The 20,593-nt window shown below is 52.3% G+C and overlaps 1 protein-coding gene across 6 annotated transcripts; it reads left to right on the forward strand.

Moving 5' to 3' along the window:
• Positions 1 to 5,248: 5,248 nt before the first annotated feature.
• On the forward strand, positions 5,249 to 18,086 carry ABCG4 (ATP binding cassette subfamily G member 4). Of its 6 annotated transcripts, XM_064375490.1 has the most exons (15): positions 5,413 to 5,498; positions 8,474 to 8,528; positions 9,291 to 9,408; positions 9,524 to 9,656; positions 9,789 to 9,839; positions 10,033 to 10,178; positions 11,283 to 11,406; positions 11,518 to 11,632; positions 11,826 to 11,968; positions 12,866 to 12,964; positions 13,187 to 13,355; positions 13,459 to 13,559; positions 15,681 to 15,839; positions 15,986 to 16,104; positions 16,329 to 18,086. In XM_064375490.1, exons 3-15 carry the CDS (start codon positions 9,353 to 9,355, stop codon positions 16,552 to 16,554), a joined length of 1,641 nt encoding a protein of 546 aa, XP_064231560.1. In that variant the 5' UTR covers positions 5,413 to 5,498; positions 8,474 to 8,528; positions 9,291 to 9,352; the 3' UTR covers positions 16,555 to 18,086. The 6 variants fall into 6 exon arrangements, with proteins under 6 accessions (XP_012325745.1, XP_064231558.1, XP_064231561.1 ...); XM_012470322.2 differs by lacking the exon at positions 8,474 to 8,528 and having other exon boundaries at positions 5,249 to 5,498; XM_064375489.1 differs by having other exon boundaries at positions 8,474 to 9,408.
• The last annotated feature ends 2,507 nt before the right edge of the window (positions 18,087 to 20,593 follow it).

The raw sequence follows: 20,593 nt of genomic DNA on the forward strand, positions 1-20,593 counted from the left end.
AGAGAAAGAGGAGAATCCATCTTAGGGAATGGGAGGAGGTCTGTTTGGAGGAATAGGAGAGGATCTACCCAGACATTGAGAGAAAGTCTGTGGTGGGAAGTAGGGTGTTTGTTCTGGGGATGGGAGGGCTAGGCCAAGGAAAGAAGGTTCTTTTAAGCAATGGTTCTCAAAAGGTGGTCCCTGGACTAGCAGCATCAGCATCACTTGAGAACTTATTAGAGATGTAAATTCTCTGGCTCCACCCCAGATACAGAATCAGAAACTCTAACTCTGGGAGTGGAGCCCAGTAATCTAATCTGTTTTTTTTGTGTGTGTTTTTTTTTTTTGAGATAGAGTCTTGCTCTGTCGCCCAGGCTGGAGTGCAGTTACAAGGTCTGCTATAGGAGTTGGAAGTGTGTGTTCTCAGGAATCACAGGTCCATCCTGGGGGATATATGGTGGGAGTGGGGAGTATCTCTAGGATGGAGAGGGTCTGTGCTAGTGGACCTGTGGAAGGCTGGAAAAATTCTGTATCCTAGACTACAACCTTTCTATTATCTGTTAAGGGGAACTGAGAAAATCTGCTTTATAAAGTGGGAAGGTGACAATAGGTAATAAGGAATTTTTTAATTTTTCTTTTCTTTTTTTTTTTTTTTTGAGACAGAGTCTCACTCCCTTACCAGGCACCAGGCTGGAGTGCAGTGGTGTGACCTCGGCTCACTGCAACCTCCGCCTCCCGGGTTCAAGCAATTCTCCTGCCTCAGCCTCCCGAGTAGCTGGGACTACAGGCATGCGCCACGGACATGCCCAGCTAATTTTTTTGTATTTTTAGTAGAGACGGGGTTTCACCATGTTTGCCAGGATGGTCTCGATCTCTTGACCTCATGATCCGCCCGCCTCAGCCTCCCAAAGTGCTGGGATTACAGGTGTGAGCCACCATGCCCGACCTTTATTTTTATTTTTATTTTAATGAGGAAGTTTGATGTCATAGATAAAGCCATGGTTTAGAATCACTGAGACTTGTATTTGAATCCCTACATCCATCACACCAGCTATGTAACTTCATACTTGCACTTAACATTTCTGAGTTTCAGTTCCTTATCTAAAACATGGAAGAATAATGCTGACTTCATAACATTATTACAAGGACTGGTTAGACTGTTCAGTCAATGAGTATTTATGGAGTGTATTTTCTTTTTTTTTTAGATGGTTCTTGCTCTGTCACCAGGCTGGAGTGCACTGGCGCGATCTCAGCTCACTGCAACCTCCACCTCCCAGGTTCAAATGATTCTCCTGCCTCAGCCTTCCAAGTAGCTGGGACTACAGGTGTATGCCACCACGCTCAGCTCATTTTTGCATTTTTAGTGGACACAAGTTTTCACTATGTTGGCCAGGTTGGTCTCAAACTCCTGACCTCGTGATCCACCTGCCTCAGCCTCTCAAAGTGCTGGGATTACAGGCATGAGCCACCACACCCAGTTTTGAGTGCAAATTCTGTGTCCAAGTTCTAGGAATATAGTGGAGAAAGAGACTGGCCTAGCCCCTTACTCAGGGATCAACCCTATCTCTATGCTACGTGCCTAGCATGTAGTAGGCATTTAATAAATGTAGTTTCCCCTCCTTTCCTTTGCTAAGGAAATGGGAGATTTATCTGGGGGAAGGAAATGAGCCTAAACCATGGTGTGACCTGGGGAGTAAGAATGTATGGTCTATGCAGTGGCATGATTATGGCTCACTGCAGCCTTAACATTCCAGGCTCAAATGATCCTCCTGCCTCAACCCCCTGAGTAGCTGGGACTACAGGCACCCGCCGCCACGTCTGGCTTATTTATTTATTTATTTATTTATTTATTTATTTATTTATTTATTTTTGAGACAGAGTTTTGCTCTGTCACTTAGGCTGCAGTGCAGTGGCCCAGTCTCAGCTTACAACAACCTCCACCTCCTGGGTTCAAGCGATTCTTCTGCCTCAGCCTCCCGAGTAGCTGGGATTACAGGCATGTGCCACCATGCCCAGCTAATTTTGTATTTTTAGTAGAGGCGGGGTTTCTCCATATTGGTCAGGCTGGTGTCAAACTCCCAACCTCAGGTGATCTGCCCACCTCAGCCTCCCAAAGTGCTGGGAATACAGGCGTGAGCCACTATGCCTGGCCTTAGTTTTATTTTTTGAGACAGAGTCTTGCTGTGTCACCCAGGCTGGAGTGCAGTGGCATGATCTTGGCTCACTGCAATCTCTGCCTCCTGGGTTCAAGTGATTCTCGTGCCTTAGCCTCCAAATTATTACAGGCATGAGCCACCATGCCTGGCTAATTTTTGTAATATTAGTAGAGATGGGGTCTTGCCATATTGGCCAGGCTAGTCTCAAACTCCTGACCTCAAGTGATCAACCCGCCTTGGCCTCCCAAAGTGCTGGGATTACAGGCATAAGCCACCATGTCTGGCCTATAGTCTATTCTTGAGAATAAAAAATCGTAATCTGTCAGCTGCAGTGGTTCATGCCTGTAATCCCAGCACTTTGGGAGGCCAAGGAGGGTGGCTCACTTGAGGTTAGGAGTTCAAGACCAGCCTGGCCAACATGGTGAAACCCCATCTCTATAAAAAAATACAAAAATTGGCTGGGTGTGGTGGTGCATGCCTGTAGTCCCAGCTACTCAGGAGGCTGAGGCAGGAGAATCACTTGAACCTGGGAGGCAGAGGTTGCAGTGAACCAAGATCTTGCCACTGCACTCCGGCCTGGGAGACAGAATGAGACAATATTTCCTGAAAAAAAAAAAAAAGAGAGAAAGAAAAGAAAGAAGGGAAAAAAAGTCGTATGTCAAAGAATAAAGCTGGGAGGCATTAAGACATGGAAGTTATCTCAGGAGGATGAAAAAAAAGCCTGTCTAGAAAACAGAGGGAGATTGGGAATAAGGTTCTGAGAGGCCCAATTAGCAGGGTGGGCAAAAGCAGGGACTTTGAGGTTCAAGCCGTGCTCTGCCACCAACTAGACTTGTTCCCTTGGGCATATTGCTTCACCTCCCTATGCCTCAGTTTTTATCTCTAAAGGAGGGTTGTAAAACCTGTCTCATAGGGATATTGTGAAGATTAAATGAGATAATGCCTGGTACAACGTAGTTAATAAATGCAGCTGTTGGGAGGATGGGAAGGTGTATATTAGCTGATGGGAGGCTGATTTGAAGAATGGAGGTTCCATCTGGAGAATAGGAGGTTGGCCCTGAGGAATGGTGGTGATGTGGGGCATGGAGTTGGGGAAGATAGGGAAGACTGGATCCAAAACCCACATAGACCTCACAGTTACAGGGCGGGGGCCTAGAGATATCCTCCAGGGGCTGTCAGCTTTTAGGGCTGTGGAGAGGCGGCTGGGAGAGGGGCCAGCAGGGGAGAGGTTTGACTGCTAGTAACCTCTCAACTGCTGCAGTAAGGAGAAGCCTCCTCGGTGGCAGCTGCACCAGCAGCCTCAGCGCCTCCCCTCCCTTAGTCTTTGCTGTGTGACAGGTGGGAACTTAAAAGCTCAGGTCACGTGTCTTGGCTAGCTAACCTACTTACCCCTTGAAGACATAGTGGCTGGGACAGGCAGGGGCCAAGGGGAATTGGCTGAGAAAGGGGCAGAGCTGGGAAAGCCCCAAGTGTGTTCTGGGGATCTACATTTGAAGGCTTTGGGGGCAAGGGAGAGAATGTGCAGGTGCATAAGATGCCCGGGGCACTGTCTGAGAGCCCTGTGCATGCTCTGACACCCAGGTCCCTCCAGGATATGGCATATGCCTGTCTTGAAGGCCCGGATCTGGCTAGGCGACTCTACAGTCGGAGCAGGCTGAGCTCTGGGTTTCAGTTTAACGCTGGAACTGCTGCAGGCTCTCTCAAAGCTGCTGCCATTTTCACTTCTTTACTAGTATCCTAACTCAGGGAAAGTGTGAATCGGGAGATGGGGGGATGTTCCAATGTCTCAAGGCTCCTGCTTTTTTGAAAGCCTTTGTACCTAGTTTGGGGATTCCTGGAGGGAAGTCTGGGCTCATGGGCTGGAACTGAGGAAAACCGTTGCTGGGCTGGGATTGTGTGTGAAGAGACTGACACCTTTACAAACCCTTGAAAGACGGAATCTGCACCCCACTTCCCCCACCCCAACACCATTGCCTAATCTGTCTTCCAAGGTCTTGTCCCCAGAGAGTGACTCCAGCTCTCCTTTCCTCACTGCCTCCAAGTCGGCCCTTTGTTGTCAACTCCCAGTCCTGAGCTCACCCCTGCACCTCCTCCGGCCCCCACGCTGCAGACACTGCTCTCTCCTTCACCGTCCTCGCCCCCCGCGGGCTGCCGGGAGGCGCGGGCCCTTTAAGAGCGACGGGACCGGCGAGCAGTAGCTGGGAGGAAAGCGCAGTCGCCCCCCGGGCTCGGAGGACACAGCGTCAGGGACCAGGCTCTGGGAAGCTGGTGTGCGCAGCCCAGCGGAGTCGGGGCGCGACCCCAACCGGCCCTCCCCATCCTTGCCATCTCCTCCGACCCAAGGTCCGGCCCTCCTCCGTCGCCTGCCCCGCCCCGGCCCCGCCCCGGCCCGAGCCGCCGGGACCGGGAGCCGGGACGCGGGTGCCGCAGCCCGAGGCAGGTAAGGCGAGCCTTGGCTCTCCGTCCCCGGCCCGTGGCAGCGCTGAGCATCCCGGCTCTGCACCGGCCCGGGGGCGCGTCAAGGTGACTAGGCATGCTGGAGATGCGGCGGGGGCTTGAGCCGCCGTGGGGCGCTTAGTTTTGAGTCTAGGTGGTGCGCCTGGATTTGGGGACAGCCCGGGGCACGCGGGCCGGGGGGCGCCGGCGGGAGGGGCCGGTCTGGGGGTCGCGCGGAAGGATGGGGAGTGGGACGCAGTCGGAGGCCTGATGTCTCCTCCGCTCTGCCTTCCCCTGGTCCGCCCTGCACTCACCCTGCTACCCTGACCTCCTAGCGGGCAGCCTCCGCCGGCTGCCCCTTCTCCCCCGCCCCCTATCCCTCCAGTCCCCAGGGGCTGCTGGCCTGCGGGGTAAGGAGATTAAAGAAGCCGCGGGGAGGAAGGAGCCAGTGAGGGCTTCCAGGGGACGGGCTGGGGCCAAGCTGGGGCTGGACTGCCTGGGACTGAGCGTCGCCGTGCAGGGAGTGGGGGGGCGGGGGCAGAGTGCGGGGCTAACTGTCTCAGATCTACCCCGAGAAGGCGGTGGGGAGTGGGGGCGGGAGAAGCATTAGAACGCCAGGGAGCTTTGAGCGGGGCTCGGTGGTCTGCCCCCAAACTGAGCAGGCCCTCTCCCTGCAGGCCGGCGGCGTGATGGCGGAGAAGGCGCTGGAGGCCGTGGCCTGTGGACTAGGGCCGGGGGCTGTGGCCATGGCCGTGACGCTGGAGGACGGGGCGGAACCCCCTGTGCTGACCACGCACCTGAAGAAGGTGGAGAACCACATCACTGAAGCCCAGCGCTTCTCCCATCTACCCAAGCGCTCAGCCGTGGACATCGAGTTCGTGGAGCTGTCCTATTCCGTGCGGGAGGGGCCCTGCTGGCGCAAAAGGGGTAGGGAACAGCCTGGTGGGGAGTCCCTGGGCCCTCTCTGAGTTGCCTCTCCAGCAGCATGAGGCCTGGGTGTCCCATGTTCGGCAAGTCCTGCACCGGTGGGCTCTGTGGAAACACTAAAATCTGGGTCCCAGCTCCTTGCCCACTGTGCACTGTTGGGGTATCAGGATCTACGCTCCCCCGCACCAGTGAGCACGTGGGATACTTGATACAATTGGTTATTGAACCTTTCTCTTCTGAAGAGATCCCCTGGTCTCTGGTCCTTGAGTGGTCCTTAATGAATTTTCTTTCTTTTGTTTATGGAAGAGTCCTACCTGTGAGGGCTGGTATGAAAAAGTAGGGGGCTGTGTCTGCAAGGTCGAGCAATGCCCTTGGACCTAATATAAAGATGTTCTCATTCCTGTCATCTTATTCCATTCTTACCACAGTGCTCAGAAGCAGGGAGGGTGGCGGTTTGGCAGGTTAGATGTCATCTCCATGTTACTAATAAGGAAACTGAGGCCCAGGGAAGTTGAGTAACTTGACCAACGTCACACAGCTAGTAAGTGACAGAGCTGGGACCAGAAGCCTGGTTTCCCAGCTCTCCACACATTGTTCTTTTCCCTCTTTCCCCTGTACAGCATTCCCATCACCTCCCCTTTCCTGCCCATGAAGACAGGTTCCCCTGAACCCTAACCAGCCCTGGCAGCCCCTACCCTGAGCAGCTTTATCTGGCAATAGGGAAGCTGAGGCTGTTTCCCAGAGCCTGGGTGTGGGCCAGGGGTGGGGCTGGGACATTGTTCTCTGAGGTTTAACAAATAGGTTTGGGGTGCTTCAGAGCAAAGCTGAGCATGATCTGTCTCTGCACTCTCCACCCTCACTCCTATGAGTGACCAAAAGGTCACCTGGCTGAGCCAATGGAAACTGAGGCATCTGGGCTTCCTGCCCAGTGTGCCCTGTCCCTAAGCAGCCTCTCTCGGTCCTGAGACCAGCTCTGGGCAAAATGATGAGGCAGTTGTTATTTCCTTAGTCCTCTCATTTCCTCATAATTTTAAGAAGAAACAAAGATTTTTTAAAAAATGCATCTAGATGGGCCAGCTCTCCAGTTGGTTCCACACACCAGCTGCAGATTGATATCCCTCACCTGGCCCTTCCCTCCTTTTGACCTTGCCAGCCCCATTCTGCTCTACTAGCCATTTTGCCATTCCTTTCATCCCTTGTCCCTTTCTCTGTCCCCTGCCCTCCCCTTGATGACTTCTCTTTTCCATCGGATCCCTCTCCCCTTCTCTAGAGGACAGAAAGCGATTAGGGTTAGACAGAAAGGAAAGAAGGCAAGGGGATGGAGAGAGGGAGCGTTCTGCCTTCCCAAGTAAGGATTTGTTCCCAGTCTCCCCTAATGATATATAGCATTTCTTATTTTTTCCAAACAGCTTCTTTTAATTATTATTAATAATCTCACTTAACATTCATAATAACCCTATTAAGTCCTTGGGAGTAGATATTACTATTCTTTTATAGATGAGGAGTCAGAGGCCTAAAAGATAAGTGACTTGACAAAATTGCAAAGAGTTACTGACGGCGGCAGAACTAGAATACCAGTGTCTCTCCAGCCCAAGGGCCTGGCTGGCCTCTTCTGTGCTGAGCAGTTGTGGGACAGAGGGAAACATGGGTTCCTAGTCACTTATAAGCTGTGTGACCTTGGGCAGGCTGCTTACCCGCTCTTGGCCTCACTTTTCTCATCTGTAAACAGGGATGATAAGAATACACAGGCTTGTGTGAAGCTCAGCTGAGATGGTATCTGTGAGAGGCAAATGTAAGGTGATTTTTGTGTTAGGCATCAGTGTTCAACCAGCTACTGTAATTAATTGAGGGGAAGGTTCGTTGTTGCCAATTTCTTCTCCTGCAAGAGATCATTTCCTGTGAGTGGCTCTGAAAGGCATATGCTGGAGTGCGCCACTAAATGTCTCTGATTGATGGAGAGGAGGACTGAGGCAGAGGGCTGGAGCCCACGGCTTCCCTCTCCCAGGAAAGAACTTGCTGTGTGACCCTGGGTGAGTCACTAGATGTCTCTGGGCCCCAGTTGCCTCACCCATGTTGTTAGAGAATAGCTGAAGCTTTGTAAACCATGGGTTCCATCCAGGCAGTTGCTGTGACCAGGACCTGGCAGTGGGCAGCAGCTGCTACCCCTTCTGACGGGAAGCATCCAGAGGGACAGCTAGGCCCAGAACACAGTCCTGGGTGTCGTGAAAGGAGGGTTAAATATGCCATCCCTTCACTGTCTCCACTAAGGACACTAAGGAGGTGGAGTGGGGAGGGACTTGGGCTCTGTAGGGGTTAGAGGGGGTGGCAGTGAGCAAGGTGCTAGGTGAGGGATTGGCATCTCCTCACCTATGAGGCAGGTCTGCCAGCATCACAGGCAAGGCCCTCCTCGATGGCTTCATCCTTCCCCTCCACTTCCACATCTCACCAGGTCACTCCACGTAGGCTCTGCCCTCTGTTCCTTGGATTGTGAGTGTATATACACATACTTTTATATCGCAGAGCCTGGAGGTCCTCTGCTTTCCCTTTGCCTTTTGGAATCCTGCTCATCCTTCAAGGCTTAGCTCAAATGCCACCTTTTCCAAGAGGCCAGGCTTGATTTTCCCCATGCCCCCTGACCTACATCAATTCCATTTTTTTTTGCATTCTCACAGCATATTTTTTGCTTCTGTTATAACCCTAATTTTACTTTTCTTCATTTTTTGTTTGTCTGTCTTATTTAGACTATGACCTTCTCGGATACAAAAACTGTCTTCCTCAATTTTTGTCCAGTGTTTGGTACAGAGCTTGGTATATAGTAGAAATCAATAAGCATTTGTCAAGCGGAATTAACAGTAAAATGTCACTTTTTAATGCATTCTATGTGCCAAGCACTGTGTCATGTGTTTTACATATATTATCTCATTGAATCTTTACAACAACCCTATGAGATAGGTACTATCATCCTCATTTTACAGATGAGGGACGTGGAGCTCAGAGAGGTTAAGCAACTTGCCTGAGGTCACACAGCTGGTAAGTGTGGAGCCAGAATTTGAACCCAGATCCACCTGACTCCAAACCATGCTCTAAATGCATATGCTGCCTTCCAATGATTGAATGAAAGGTGAGATTTTACTGGGCCATGTTAGGGGCTAGAGAGACAAGCCTGGTGGGCAGAGAGAGCACAAAGAAGAAGGCTTTTTCTGAATGAGGGAGAACTCACACTCATGAAACAGACACTTACTGAACATCTACTATAGGCCAGACAGTCTGTTAAGATTACCATGATGAGTGAGACACTGCCCCCAAGAAGCTCACTGACTAAGAGGCTGGGAGAGCGGGGCAAGTGACAGGCACATCAAGTAACAAACATGCTGGCATAGGAGAGGTGCTATGGAAACACAGGGGACAGTCAGCCAACTCGAGATGCAGTAGTGGGAAAGTCTTCCTGGAGGGAGTGAGGCGGTGGCCACTATGATCACAGAAGAGGACTAGGGTCTTCTATAGCTTTGATGCCCTCTCCACGCTCATCCATGAGACTTGTGGATTTTCCCACAGTCTTCAGAAAAGGATTGTTGCCTCTGGTACTTTGATATTAGTTGTGGTCATTTCTAGGGGGATGGGATGAGAGGGACAGGTTACTGCTGGGGCTATGAGGGTTGTTCCTCCATCCTAACCCAGTCACACTGAGCAGGGACCACCTATTTCACTAATAGCCATGGCTGCTCCTGAGAGTTTTGGGGGTACCTCTGTTCACTGCAGCCTGACCAAAAACCCCTCCCTCCTTCTCTGCAGGTTATAAGACCCTTCTCAAGTGCCTCTCAGGTAAATTCTGCCGCCGGGAGCTGATTGGCATCATGGGCCCCTCAGGGGCTGGCAAGTCCACGTTCATGAACATCTTGGCAGGATACAGGTAAGGATGAGACTGGGGTTGAATGGGGCAGGACTCAGGAAGAAGTATCCCTTGGGGAACACAGAAGGTATTCTGCAGTGGCATTGACCTCCATCCTCAACCCACATCCCTGCAGGGAGTGTGGAATGAAGGGGCAGATCCTGGTTAATGGGAGGCCTCGGGAGCTGAGGACCTTCCGCAAGATGTCCTGCTACATCATGCAAGATGACATGCTGCTGCCGCACCTCACGGTGTTGGAAGCCATGATGGTAAGGGCTGGATAGTCACCCCTCCTCCCAGCAACCCTCTCTGTCTGCTGTCCCCACCTTCCCCATTGGCGGAGAGGTCAAGACAGAGCTCCCTCCCACACACACCTTTCTTGCCTACTCTCTGGGCCCCAGGTCTCTGCTAATCTGAAGCTGAGCGAGAAACAGGAGGTGAAGAAGGAGCTGGTGAGTGGAGAAGGGAGGCAGTGGGACCACTGCCTTTTGTGGTGCTGCTGAGCTCAAGGTCCCGAGCTGGGAGTGGGAGAGTGGTGGCCTAGGCCAGAACAGTGAACTTAAGGGAGATGTTTTTCAAAGCTGGGGCGGTGCTGGGGGAAGCAGAGACTTCGAAGCTGATCTGGGGTGGGTGGGGTGGGGCCAGGTGACAGAGATCCTGACGGCACTGGGCCTGATGTCCTGCTCCCACACGAGGACAGCCCTGCTCTCCGGTGGGCAGAGGAAGCGCCTGGCCATCGCCCTGGAGCTGGTCAACAACCCGCCTGTCATGTTCTTTGATGAGCCCACCAGGTAGTTCCCTCCACTGTTTTCCACCAGGATACCCGTCTCCCCTCGGCCCTGAGCCAGGGCTGGAGGCTGCGTCTAATCCATGAGCCAGAGCCTCTGTTTGCAGCCTCCTGGGACAAAGATAAGGGCTTCTTTCTCATCTCCTTCCTTGCCAATTCTGTTGCTGTGAGCACCCCCATCCTTCGCCTGGGCAGAGATCTAGATGTCCTTCTTGATTGACACCTCCCTCTCCTGTCACCCTCAGCCATCCATCACCAAGTCCTGTTGATTCTGCCTCCTTTTGATATCTCTCAGATTTACCCTGCCCCATCCTTAATGTTGATGTTAAGTTCAGGACATCAAGAGATTCTTATCTCCTTATCTCCAGTGTCTCCCAGCCAATCCTTCCTCCAAACTGCAGCCAGAGTGAACTTTCTAAAGACAAGTCTGCAGTGCTTACTCCCCTGCTTAAAAACATGCAGTGTTTCCCACTTGGCCTCAAAATAAAGTCAGGTGACTTACAAGGGCCTTGTCTGAACCTACTTCTCCAGCCTCATGTCATGTACTTTATGCTCTAATAATACTGAGTTGCTTATAATTCCCTGGTCAAGCCATGTGTTTCATGCCTCTAAGCTTTGCCCATGCTGTGTCTTCTGCTGGAATGCCCTTCACCACTGTGCCTCCCCTCTCCCTTTCACCTGCTTAGCTCTTACTCCTGGGCTCACTCAGGAACCTTCGCTGATTACCCTCCAACACCTGCTACTGCTGAGCTGAATCCGCCCCCTCTTTCACCCAGTGTTGCTACAGCACTTTCCACATTACCCAAAATCAGCCGTGTGCTTGTCTTTCTCTCCCTCCAGACCAGAGTCTATGTTTTATTTATGCATCATTGTAATCCCAGTGCCTGGCATACAACAGGTGCTCAATATATGCTTATTAAACTGAACGGTGCTCTGGGCTTCTGCGTATATGGTTCCAAGTGCCTGAACCATAAAGGATACAGATGTGGCCAGAGTACCCTCTTCCTGCCAGCTCCATCCCCTTCACAGCAGCTGCCTCACCCCAGACACTCCCTTCTTTTGGCCTCACCCACCTCACGTGGCCCCCTGGTGGCCTCTCTCTGGACAGCGGTCTGGACAGCGCCTCTTGTTTTCAAGTGGTGTCCCTTATGAAGTCCCTGGCACAGGGGGGCCGTACCATCATCTGCACCATCCACCAGCCCAGTGCCAAGCTCTTTGAGATGTTTGACAAGGTGAGTGTCTCCAGGCATCAAGGAGGATTGGCCTGAGATGGAGGGATGGAAGGGGGTCACTAGGGGTGCCTGGCCTGCTGTTTCCTCCTTACCCTTCTCTTTCTGCTGTAGCTCTACATCCTGAGCCAAGGTCAGTGCATCTTCAAAGGTGTGGTCACAAACCTGATCCCCTATCTAAAGGGACTCGGCTTGCACTGCCCCACCTACCACAACCCGGCTGACTTCAGTGAGTTGGGGTCTGTTGGTAGGGGCTGGGAAACAGCAGTGGGCCAAACCTGGGGGCTCTGGTCTTGCACTCAGGCCTTGTAGGGGCAGAGATCTCACCGTTACCTGCCTTCCCCACACACCTAAGGCAGGACTGACTTGCCCTTGGGAAGTGAGGATGAATCTTAAGTGGGCTCTCTACTCTGTGTCCCCAGTCATCGAGGTGGCATCTGGCGAGTATGGAGATCTGAACCCCATGCTGTTCAGGGCTGTGCAGAATGGGCTGTGCGCTATGGCTGAGAAGAAGAGCAGCCCTGAGAAGAATGAGATCCCTGCCCCCTGCACCCCTTGCCCTCCAGTGAGTAGGGGTGGAGAGGGCAGAGAGGGAGTAACTGGGGAGGGGAGACGGTGAGCAATGACCCTGCCAAAAAAGCTGTTCCCCAGAAGCATCGCAACCATTGGGTACTAGGAAGCACCTAGGACTTGGAACCGACCTACTAGGAACAGCACTGTGTCCTTAGGCACTTACTTAACCTCCTTGAGCTCCAGTTTCCTCATTCATTTATTCATTCAGCAAATTCTTATTGAGCATCTACAGTGTGCTGTCCTTGGTCCTGGCACAGTGCCCATCTGGTAAGCAAGACCAACATGGTCCCCAGCCTGGTGGCCAGTGTAGCTTACTGTTCTCCTTAACTTAGAGATGATGATACTTACCTCACAGGGTGATTGGGAGGACTAACTAGATAATCACATAAAGCTCTTAGCACTGTAGCTGGTACAGCAGGCGTCTGCCCAGTGCTAGTTCTCTTCCTTAAATGAGACACTATAACCCCTGAAAACCAGATGGGTTAGTTTTTGTTGTTATCGTTGACATTATCATTATTATTAAATAATATCACTGTGAAATTGGTGGCATAAAGGAATTACACCCTTAGGGTTAATGTGTTTTGATGGATTAAAGAAGTAACTAATCTATTATCAGCCACCATGGGTGTCCATTACTTTCTTTCCATCTCCTCCCTCCCAAGTTTTTGCCCCCTTTTTGTGTCTGAATCTCGCTCTGATTCACACCCCTAAGCCTAGCTTTCAGGTATAGAACTCAATGGTGGAAGATTCTCTGTAGACTTGGAGGACCCCTGCCCTGGGGAAGGGCTCTGAGGTTTTTCATTCACCAAGCTGGATGTTCTGTGGGTGAATGGGGTAGGGTGTTCTGTGGGTGAACTCACCTGATCCCAATCCAATTTCTTCTTCACAGGAAGTGGATCCCATTGAAAGCCACACCTTTGCCACCAGCACCCTCACACAGTTCTGCATCCTCTTCAAGAGGACCTTCCTGTCCATCCTCAGGGACATGGTGAGGCATCAGGCTAGGGGAGAGGAGGCTGGCACAAGCCTGACCTTTTGGACTGTAGGATCCCAGCAGTTGAGATGGGAATGGGAACCCTCCCTCACAGCCCCACAATGTGCCTATGGGTCTCTGTGCCTGTGAGGGCAGCTCCGAATTCCTACCCTGCTCTGTAGCTTGCCTATCCCTGGCCTATGACATATGCCTCTCCTGGTGATGACCCCTCCCAAGGTCCTGACTCACCTGCGGTTCATGTCCCACGTGGTGATTGGCGTGCTCATCGGCCTCCTCTACCTGCATATCGGCGATGATGCCAGCAAGGTCTTCAACAACACTGGCTGCCTCTTCTTCTCCATGCTGTTCCTCATGTTCGCTGCCCTCATGCCAACTGTGCTCACCTGTGAGCTGAGCTGCCCTGGGCATGGGGCAAGGGCGTGGGTGCTGGGGCTCAGGGCAGGGGCCAGGGTGTCAGCTGGCTGTGCCTAAGCAGCCTGTGTCCTCAGTTCCCTTAGAGATGGCGGTCTTCATGAGAGAGCACCTCAACTACTGGTACAGCCTCAAAGCGTATTATCTGGCCAAGACCATGGCTGACGTGCCCTTTCAGGTGGGCATCTTCCTCCCACCTGCCCATTGCCTCCATCTTGTCTTGCTCCTTCCATCCTTGCTTTCTTGCCTCCTTCAAACTTGTCACTTTCCTTCCTCTGCTGTTCTACTCACTTAGCAAATAGATGGCGAGTTCCTGTCGTAGCCCAGGCTCTGTACCAGGCTCTGTACCAGACCCTAGCGATATAGCAGTGAACTAGACTAATGTAGTCTTGACCACGTGGAATTTATGTTTTAGTGGAAACAACTGACAACAACAGCAAATGATGAAAGTAATCCTATGGCGCTGGGCAAGGTGGCTCACGCCTGGAATCCCAGCACTTTGAGGCTGGAGGCTCACTTGAGCTCAGGAATTTGAGACCAGACTGGGCAACATGGCAAAATCCCGTCTCTGCTAAAAATACAAAAATTAGCCAAGCATGGTGTTGTGTGTACCTGTAGTCGCAGCTACTGTGGGCAGCGGGGGTTGGGAGGGTGTTGAGGTGGAGGATCGCTTTTCTCAGGATTGAGTCTCAGGATTGAGCCCAGGAGGCTGAGGTTGCAGTAAGCCACCAGATTGCGCCACTGCACTCCAGCCTGGATGACTTAGTTAGAGACCCTATCTCAAAAAAAAAAAAAAGAAAACAAGAACAGAACACTACAAATGACTCTATAGCTCTTTTTTTTTTTTTTTTTTGAGACAGAGTTTTGCTCTGTTGCCCAGGCTGGAGTGCAGTGGCACGATCTTGGCTCACTGCAACCTCTGCCTCCCGGTTTAAGCAATTCCCTGTCTCAGCCTCCTGAGTAGCTGAGATTACAGGCACGTGCCACCATGCCCGGCTTATTTTTGTATTTTTGGTAGAGACAGGGTTTCACCGTCTTGGCCAGGCTGGTCTTGAACTCCTGACCTTGTGATCCACCTGCCTCAGCCTCCCAAAGTGCTGGGATTACAGGCATGAGTCACCATGCGCAGCTGACTCTGTAGCTCTTATTAGAGGTGGTAGAGAATGGCGTGCTGTCTGGCTCTTACTACGACTTGCTACCTGCAAGATCTTGGGCAAATCACTCTCTTTGCTAAAGTGTCCCCATCTATAAAGTCTCAGGATTGTTTGTGAGAATTTTGGTTTTTCTTTGAGACAGAGTTTCGCTCTGTTGCCAAAGCTAGAGTGCAATGGCACCGTCTCGGCTCACTGCAACCTCCACCTCCTGGGTTCAAGTAATTCTCACGTCTCAGCCTCCCGAGTAGCTGGAATTACAGGTGCCTACCACCACGCGTAATTCTCACGTCTCAGCCTCCCGAGTAGCTGGAATTACAGGTGCCTACCACCACGCCGGGCTAATTTTTATATTTTTAGTAGAGACGGGGTTTCACCATGTTGGCCAGGCCTGACCCCAGGTGATCCGCCCGCCTTGGCTTCCCAGGGTGCTGGGATTACAAGTGTGAGCCACTGCACCTGTTTGTGAGAATTTAATGAGTTACTGTATATAAAGTACTTAGAATAGTGCTTGGCACATAGGAAGTGCCCAATAAATGTTAGCTGGTTGTTGTTACTGCCAGTACCACCCTGTTCCAGGCATCAGGGCCACCAGTAATCCATAGGGCACAGCTGTGCAAATTAGAAAAAGGTGCCCCTTCCTCAGGGTGGACACCGTGACAGGATGCTTGGCTTAACGAGACGAGCACAAACTGGATCTTGGCCTTTGGTTGGCTCTTGGTCGGGTGCCCTTGAGCAGGGAATGACTGTACTTAGTAGGCTCAGTCCCTGCCCTCTAGGCGTTAGTAGCTCATAGGGGAACAAAACGGCTCTCCTATGGAGAGTTAATTAATTAACAATATAAGGAATAAGCTGATCCATGTGGGAAGGACTGTAGGTGCTCAGGGAAGGGAAAAGTCGCTGTTCCCGAACCAGCTAGGTTGGACCCAACAGAAGATATGAGACAAGATGAATGAGGGTCATATGGCCAGGGAGGAAGGGGGCATGTGTCATTCCGGGGTGACAGCTTGAACAAGAGTGTGGCAGCAGGATGGGCATGCGCACCCTGGGAATAGGTATTCTAGAGGCCCAGGCTCGGGTGGAGTGGAGGTCTTGGCTGCTGTGCCCCTGGCTTGAAGTCCACTGCCCAGCCCGTGCCCGCTCCCCAGGTGGTGTGTCCGGTGGTGTACTGCAGCATTGTGTACTGGATGACGGGCCAGCCCGCTGAGACCAGCCGCTTCCTGCTCTTCTCAGCCCTGGCCACCGCCACCGCCTTGGTGGCTCAATCTTTGGGGCTGCTGATCGGAGCTGCTTCCAACTCCCTACAGGTGGGAGGGCTGGCAGTTGGGGGTTCCCAAAGGGGGATGAGTTCTCCTGGGAGGAAGCAGGGCCTGGTACAAGGGGTAGGGTGGGCCTCTGGGAAACCTGGGCTTGTCCTGGTCACGATGGCCTGGCCCCCTCCCCTCCCCTCTAGGTGGCCACCTTTGTGGGCCCAGTTACCGCCATTCCTGTCCTCTTGTTCTCCGGCTTCTTTGTCAGCTTCAAGACCATCCCCACTTACCTGCAATGGAGCTCCTATCTCTCCTATGTCAGGTCAGTGCCCCTGCCTTCCCCGCTGGCCTCTGCTCCTCCCTGCAGGAGGCCATGCCCAGGGTTTCCTGGGTTGTGCCAAGTCTGCTGCCTGCCCCATCATCCTTTGGGCAGGAGCACCCTGGCTGCACCCCAGGGATGAGAGCATTACAGCTGGGCTCTGGCAATTTTCTCAGGGAGCAGGGACCCTGTGTGCTGTGTCTTATCTGATACCCCTGCCTGCCTAGGTATGGCTTTGAGGGTGTGATCCTGACCATCTATGGCATGGAGCGAGGAGACCTGACTTGTTTAGAGGAACGCTGCCCGTTCCGAGAGCCACAGAGCATCCTCCGAGCGCTGGATGTGGAGGATGCCAAGCTCTACATGGACTTCCTGGTCTTGGGCATCTTCTTCCTAGCCCTGCGTCTGCTAGCATACCTTGTGCTCCGTTACCGCGTCAAGTCAGAGAGATAGAGGCGTGCCCCAGCCCCCGCAGCAGGATGCCCCCAGCCCCAGCCCTTTGGGACTATTTTAACCTTATAGACTTGGGCACTGGTCGCTGGAGGGGCTGCCCTCCCCTCCCTTGGCTCCTCCCCAGGCTGGCTGTTGGACTGTGTTGTCAGCCTGGGCCCTGGGAGTAGTGGCTCCAGCCCTCCCCACCATGCCCTGGAGTCTTCCCAAGTTGCTGCGGTTTGTAGCTTCCTCCCTACTCTCTCTAGCACCTGCATGCAAAGACCACTGGGAGGCTCCTCCCTCCTTCCTGCCTGTGGCACCCTCTTTTGCTGTCTGCCCGGGAGCCCCAGGCTCTCCAGGCCCCCACTTACAACTGACCAAAGTGGCCCCCTCTGGGGGGCCCCACCACACAAGTGTTTGTAAACTGGGCTGCTATAAGGTTGGAGTTCCAGGGCTGGGCCCTGGTGGGGTCCCCGGAAGTCCCATTATGGACGATGCAATGGAGCAGGGAAGGACTCTGGAAGTCTCCTCCTCCTCCTCCCCTTCTCCCTACCCCTAGACCCTGGCTAACTTGGACAATCTGCCAGGACAGAAGCTGGGCTTTCTGTCTAGGTCACCACTCGCAATCCTGGGAATTGGAGAGGCCTGGGGCTATGGGATGCCCCATCCCCATCCCCATCACCTTTGGTGGGGGTAGGGCCTGGTGGCACCTGTGCAATAATGTCTGTGTTTCTCTCCCATCTGCCACTGGAACTGGAGAATGTACTTTATTCTGGGGGGTGAGTGGGGAAAGACCCAACCCTCCTTTCTTGCTGCCCCTGACACACGCACGGTCTTGTGATGCTCCCTCCCACTCTGGAGTGGCAGGCACATACATATGAACAGGCACTCTCAGCCCTACACACTTGCCATCCCCTACAGTGCAGAGGAAGAGTGATGGTGGCATGCTGGTGGTGGTGGGTGCTGGAGGGAGGACCGTGCCAGCCTCCTCCTGGGGATCCCGTGTTGGAGAATCTCAGGATAAGGCTGGTGCTGCCCAGGGTGTCTCTAGAACCTGCAGGTGTCTACCCCCCAGTCTTCCCTCCTCCCAAGCCAGGGGTGGCACAGGGCACTAGATCCCTGGAGTTCAGGACCCAACACAAGCACAAGCAAGGGCATAAGTTGGCCTTGGCCACTGCCACCTCATGGTCCTCCTTTTGTGCTTCATGCTGACGTCTTCACTCCTCTACCCCTTCTCCAGCCACTGCTGCTCATTCAAACTTCTGTCCATGTCCCTCCACCGTTCCTATCAGCAGGTGGCCCCTGGGCATCAAAACAGCCTGCCCTGGGCACCAGGTGGCAGACACACTCAGAGCATATCTGGCTTTCCTGATGGGTCCAGGCTCATTCTGCTTCTGATTTCCCCTCCCCTAGGGCTCATTTTCCCCCTAATTCCTGTACACATTCCTGTCTACCTCCTCTCACCCTGCCACAGATTCTTCTCATCACACAGAAACGCCAGTTGTATTTGTGGGATTTCACCCATTATTAATAAAACCTATATTTATACAGTAGGCAATGTGTAAATGTGTGTGGATCTGCCACCTGGTACTGTGGGCCTCAAGGGGGTCTTCAAAGCATTTGGCAAGATGTCTGTCTGTAGGGAGTCTGGCAGGGGATGGTAGGTCCTAGATACATGTCAAGCTAGTGAACATGTAGCTTAAGAAATAGTTGTGTCATGCTTTCCATCTCACAGAGGCTTCACATTCATTACCTCAAGGGGGTCCTATGCTGACCCTGCACCATCTTTCATGACAACTCATTTTGCAGATGACAGAACTGAGACTTGGGTTAAGTAACCTACCCAAGGGCCCTCAACTAATGGAGGAAGAGCCAGGCCTGGAGACCAGGTCTTCTGCCTCCAGAGTCCTCTTTCTTGGCACTGATCAATGACACTTGTTCATGGTGGATCCACATGCTGTTTGGAGAGCTGTGTGTCTGTTGCATAGGTGTGTTCTTGCCCAAATGATGCCAGCCTCTGTCTTCAGGGCTCACTGAGTCCCGGGTGTGCCTGCAGGGGTGGGGTGTGTTAATGGTTTTGGAGGGTAGTGAGAAGCAGGAAAGACCCTGGAGCCCCATCCCAAGGATGGGAGTGGTGGGGACCTCACTGGGCTTGCTCTGCCTTTCCCCTTTGTTCTCCTCTTCTTTCCACCTGGCCACCCTTACTGGGGCTGAACCATCAGCCAGGACTACAGATGGGTTTGGTGGCTGGGGGTTTGGAGCAGGCAAGTGTCCAGAAGTTCTTGAGGGCTGGGGGCAGGACAACCCAAGAAGCAGCACACTGCTTCTCCCTCTTCTGTCCTGGGCCTGAGGCTTGGGGACTGAAGGAAATGACTGGCATCAGCCTGCCAGCTGCCTGGAACACCCTAGTTGTGCCACATGTAGACTTAAGTGACCCAAACTAAACTAGGGTCCAATTTATGAGTGCTCACGTGGAGGTAAATAACTTTTTTTTTTCTTATGGAGCTTTGTAATTGGAGTGGGAAGCATGAAGAGGTCTGAGTCCTAGAATTCTGGAATTCTGGAATTCTAGTTAGATTTAGAGGACATTCTGGATGCCACCTTCTCCCTGGAGTGATGCCAAGAGATGGCTTTTGACACATCAAAGGGCATGAAATCTCACTATTAAAGAATCTTTCTTGGGGCCGGGCGCGGTGGCTCACGCCTGTAATCCCAGCACTTTGGGAGGCCGAGGCGGGTGGATCATGAGGTCAAGAGATCGAGACCATCCTGGTCAACATGGTGAAACCCCGTCTCTACTAAAAATACAAAAAAGTAGCTGGGTGTAGTGGCACGTGCCTGTAATCCCAGCTACTCAGGAGGCTGAGGCAGGAGAATTGCCTGAACCCAGGAGGCGGAGGTCACGGTGAGCCGAGATCGCGCCATTGCACTCCAGCCTGGGTAACAAGAGCGAAACTCCGTCTCCAAAAAAAAAAAGAATCTTTCTTAAGATCCTTATTTTACTCTCTTTTTCTTTTTTATTTAAAGACAGGGTCTCACTCTGTCACCCAGGCTGTAGTGCAGTAACGTGAGGCAGGAGAAGCGCTTGAACCTGGGAGGCGGAGGTTGCAGTGAACCGAGATCATGCCACTGCGCACTCCAGCCTTGGCTACAGAGTGAGACTTCGTCTCAAAAAAAAAAAAAAAAATTATAGCATGAGGCTGGGCGTGGTTCCTAACACCTGTATTCCCAGCATTTTGGGAGGCTGAGGCAGAAGGGTCACTTGAGCCCAGGAGTTTGAGACCAGCTTAGGCAACATAATGAAATTATGATGCATTATGATTACATAATGAATAATTAACATAATTAATTCCAATCATAGCTCACTGTAGCCTCGAACCCCTGGGCTCAAGGGATCCTCCTGCCTTAGCCTCCTGAGTAGCTGGAACCATAGGTGTATGCCGCCATGCCCAGACAATTAAAAAATTTTTCTTAATGAAGAGATGGGGTCTCATCGTGTTGCCCAGGCTGGTCTCCAACTCCCGGGCTGAAACATTCTTCTCAGCTTAGCCTTCCAAGGTGTTAGGATTACAGGTGTGAGCCACCATGCCTGGCCCTCTTTCTCTTTTTAAAACATAAATACGAGGTCATGGCATGGTAGCTCACACCTGTAATCCAGGACTTTAGGAGCCTAGCTTGGGCGACACAATGAGGCCCCAATTCTCTATAAAAACAAACAAACAATCAAAAAATTAGCCAGGCATGGTGGCAGTGCTTGTAGTCCTAGTTACTTGGGAGGTGGAGGTGAGAGAGTCATTTGAGCCCAGGAGTTTAAGATTACAGTGAGCTATGATTTTGCCACTGCACCCCAGCCTAGGTGACAGAGTGACACCCTGTCCAAAAAAAAAAAAGTAAATACTTCTGAAAGGGTTAAACACTTATAGATCACACATTTACAAGTTCCTTTGGGAGTTAATGAACGCCAGGCCTTCCATCTCTCCCTAAGTGCCAAAGTACCTGGACTTAGAGATCTTCTTTAACACAATCACCTTCTCTGTGTCCAAGCCTGTGCAAAGTGCTG

The sequence above is a fragment of the Aotus nancymaae genome, unplaced genomic scaffold (assembly GCF_030222135.1).
Source record: "Aotus nancymaae isolate 86718 unplaced genomic scaffold, 86718_ANA_hifiasm-v0.15.2.pri h1tg000012l, whole genome shotgun sequence".
Lineage (NCBI taxonomy): Eukaryota > Metazoa > Chordata > Mammalia > Primates > Aotidae > Aotus > Aotus nancymaae.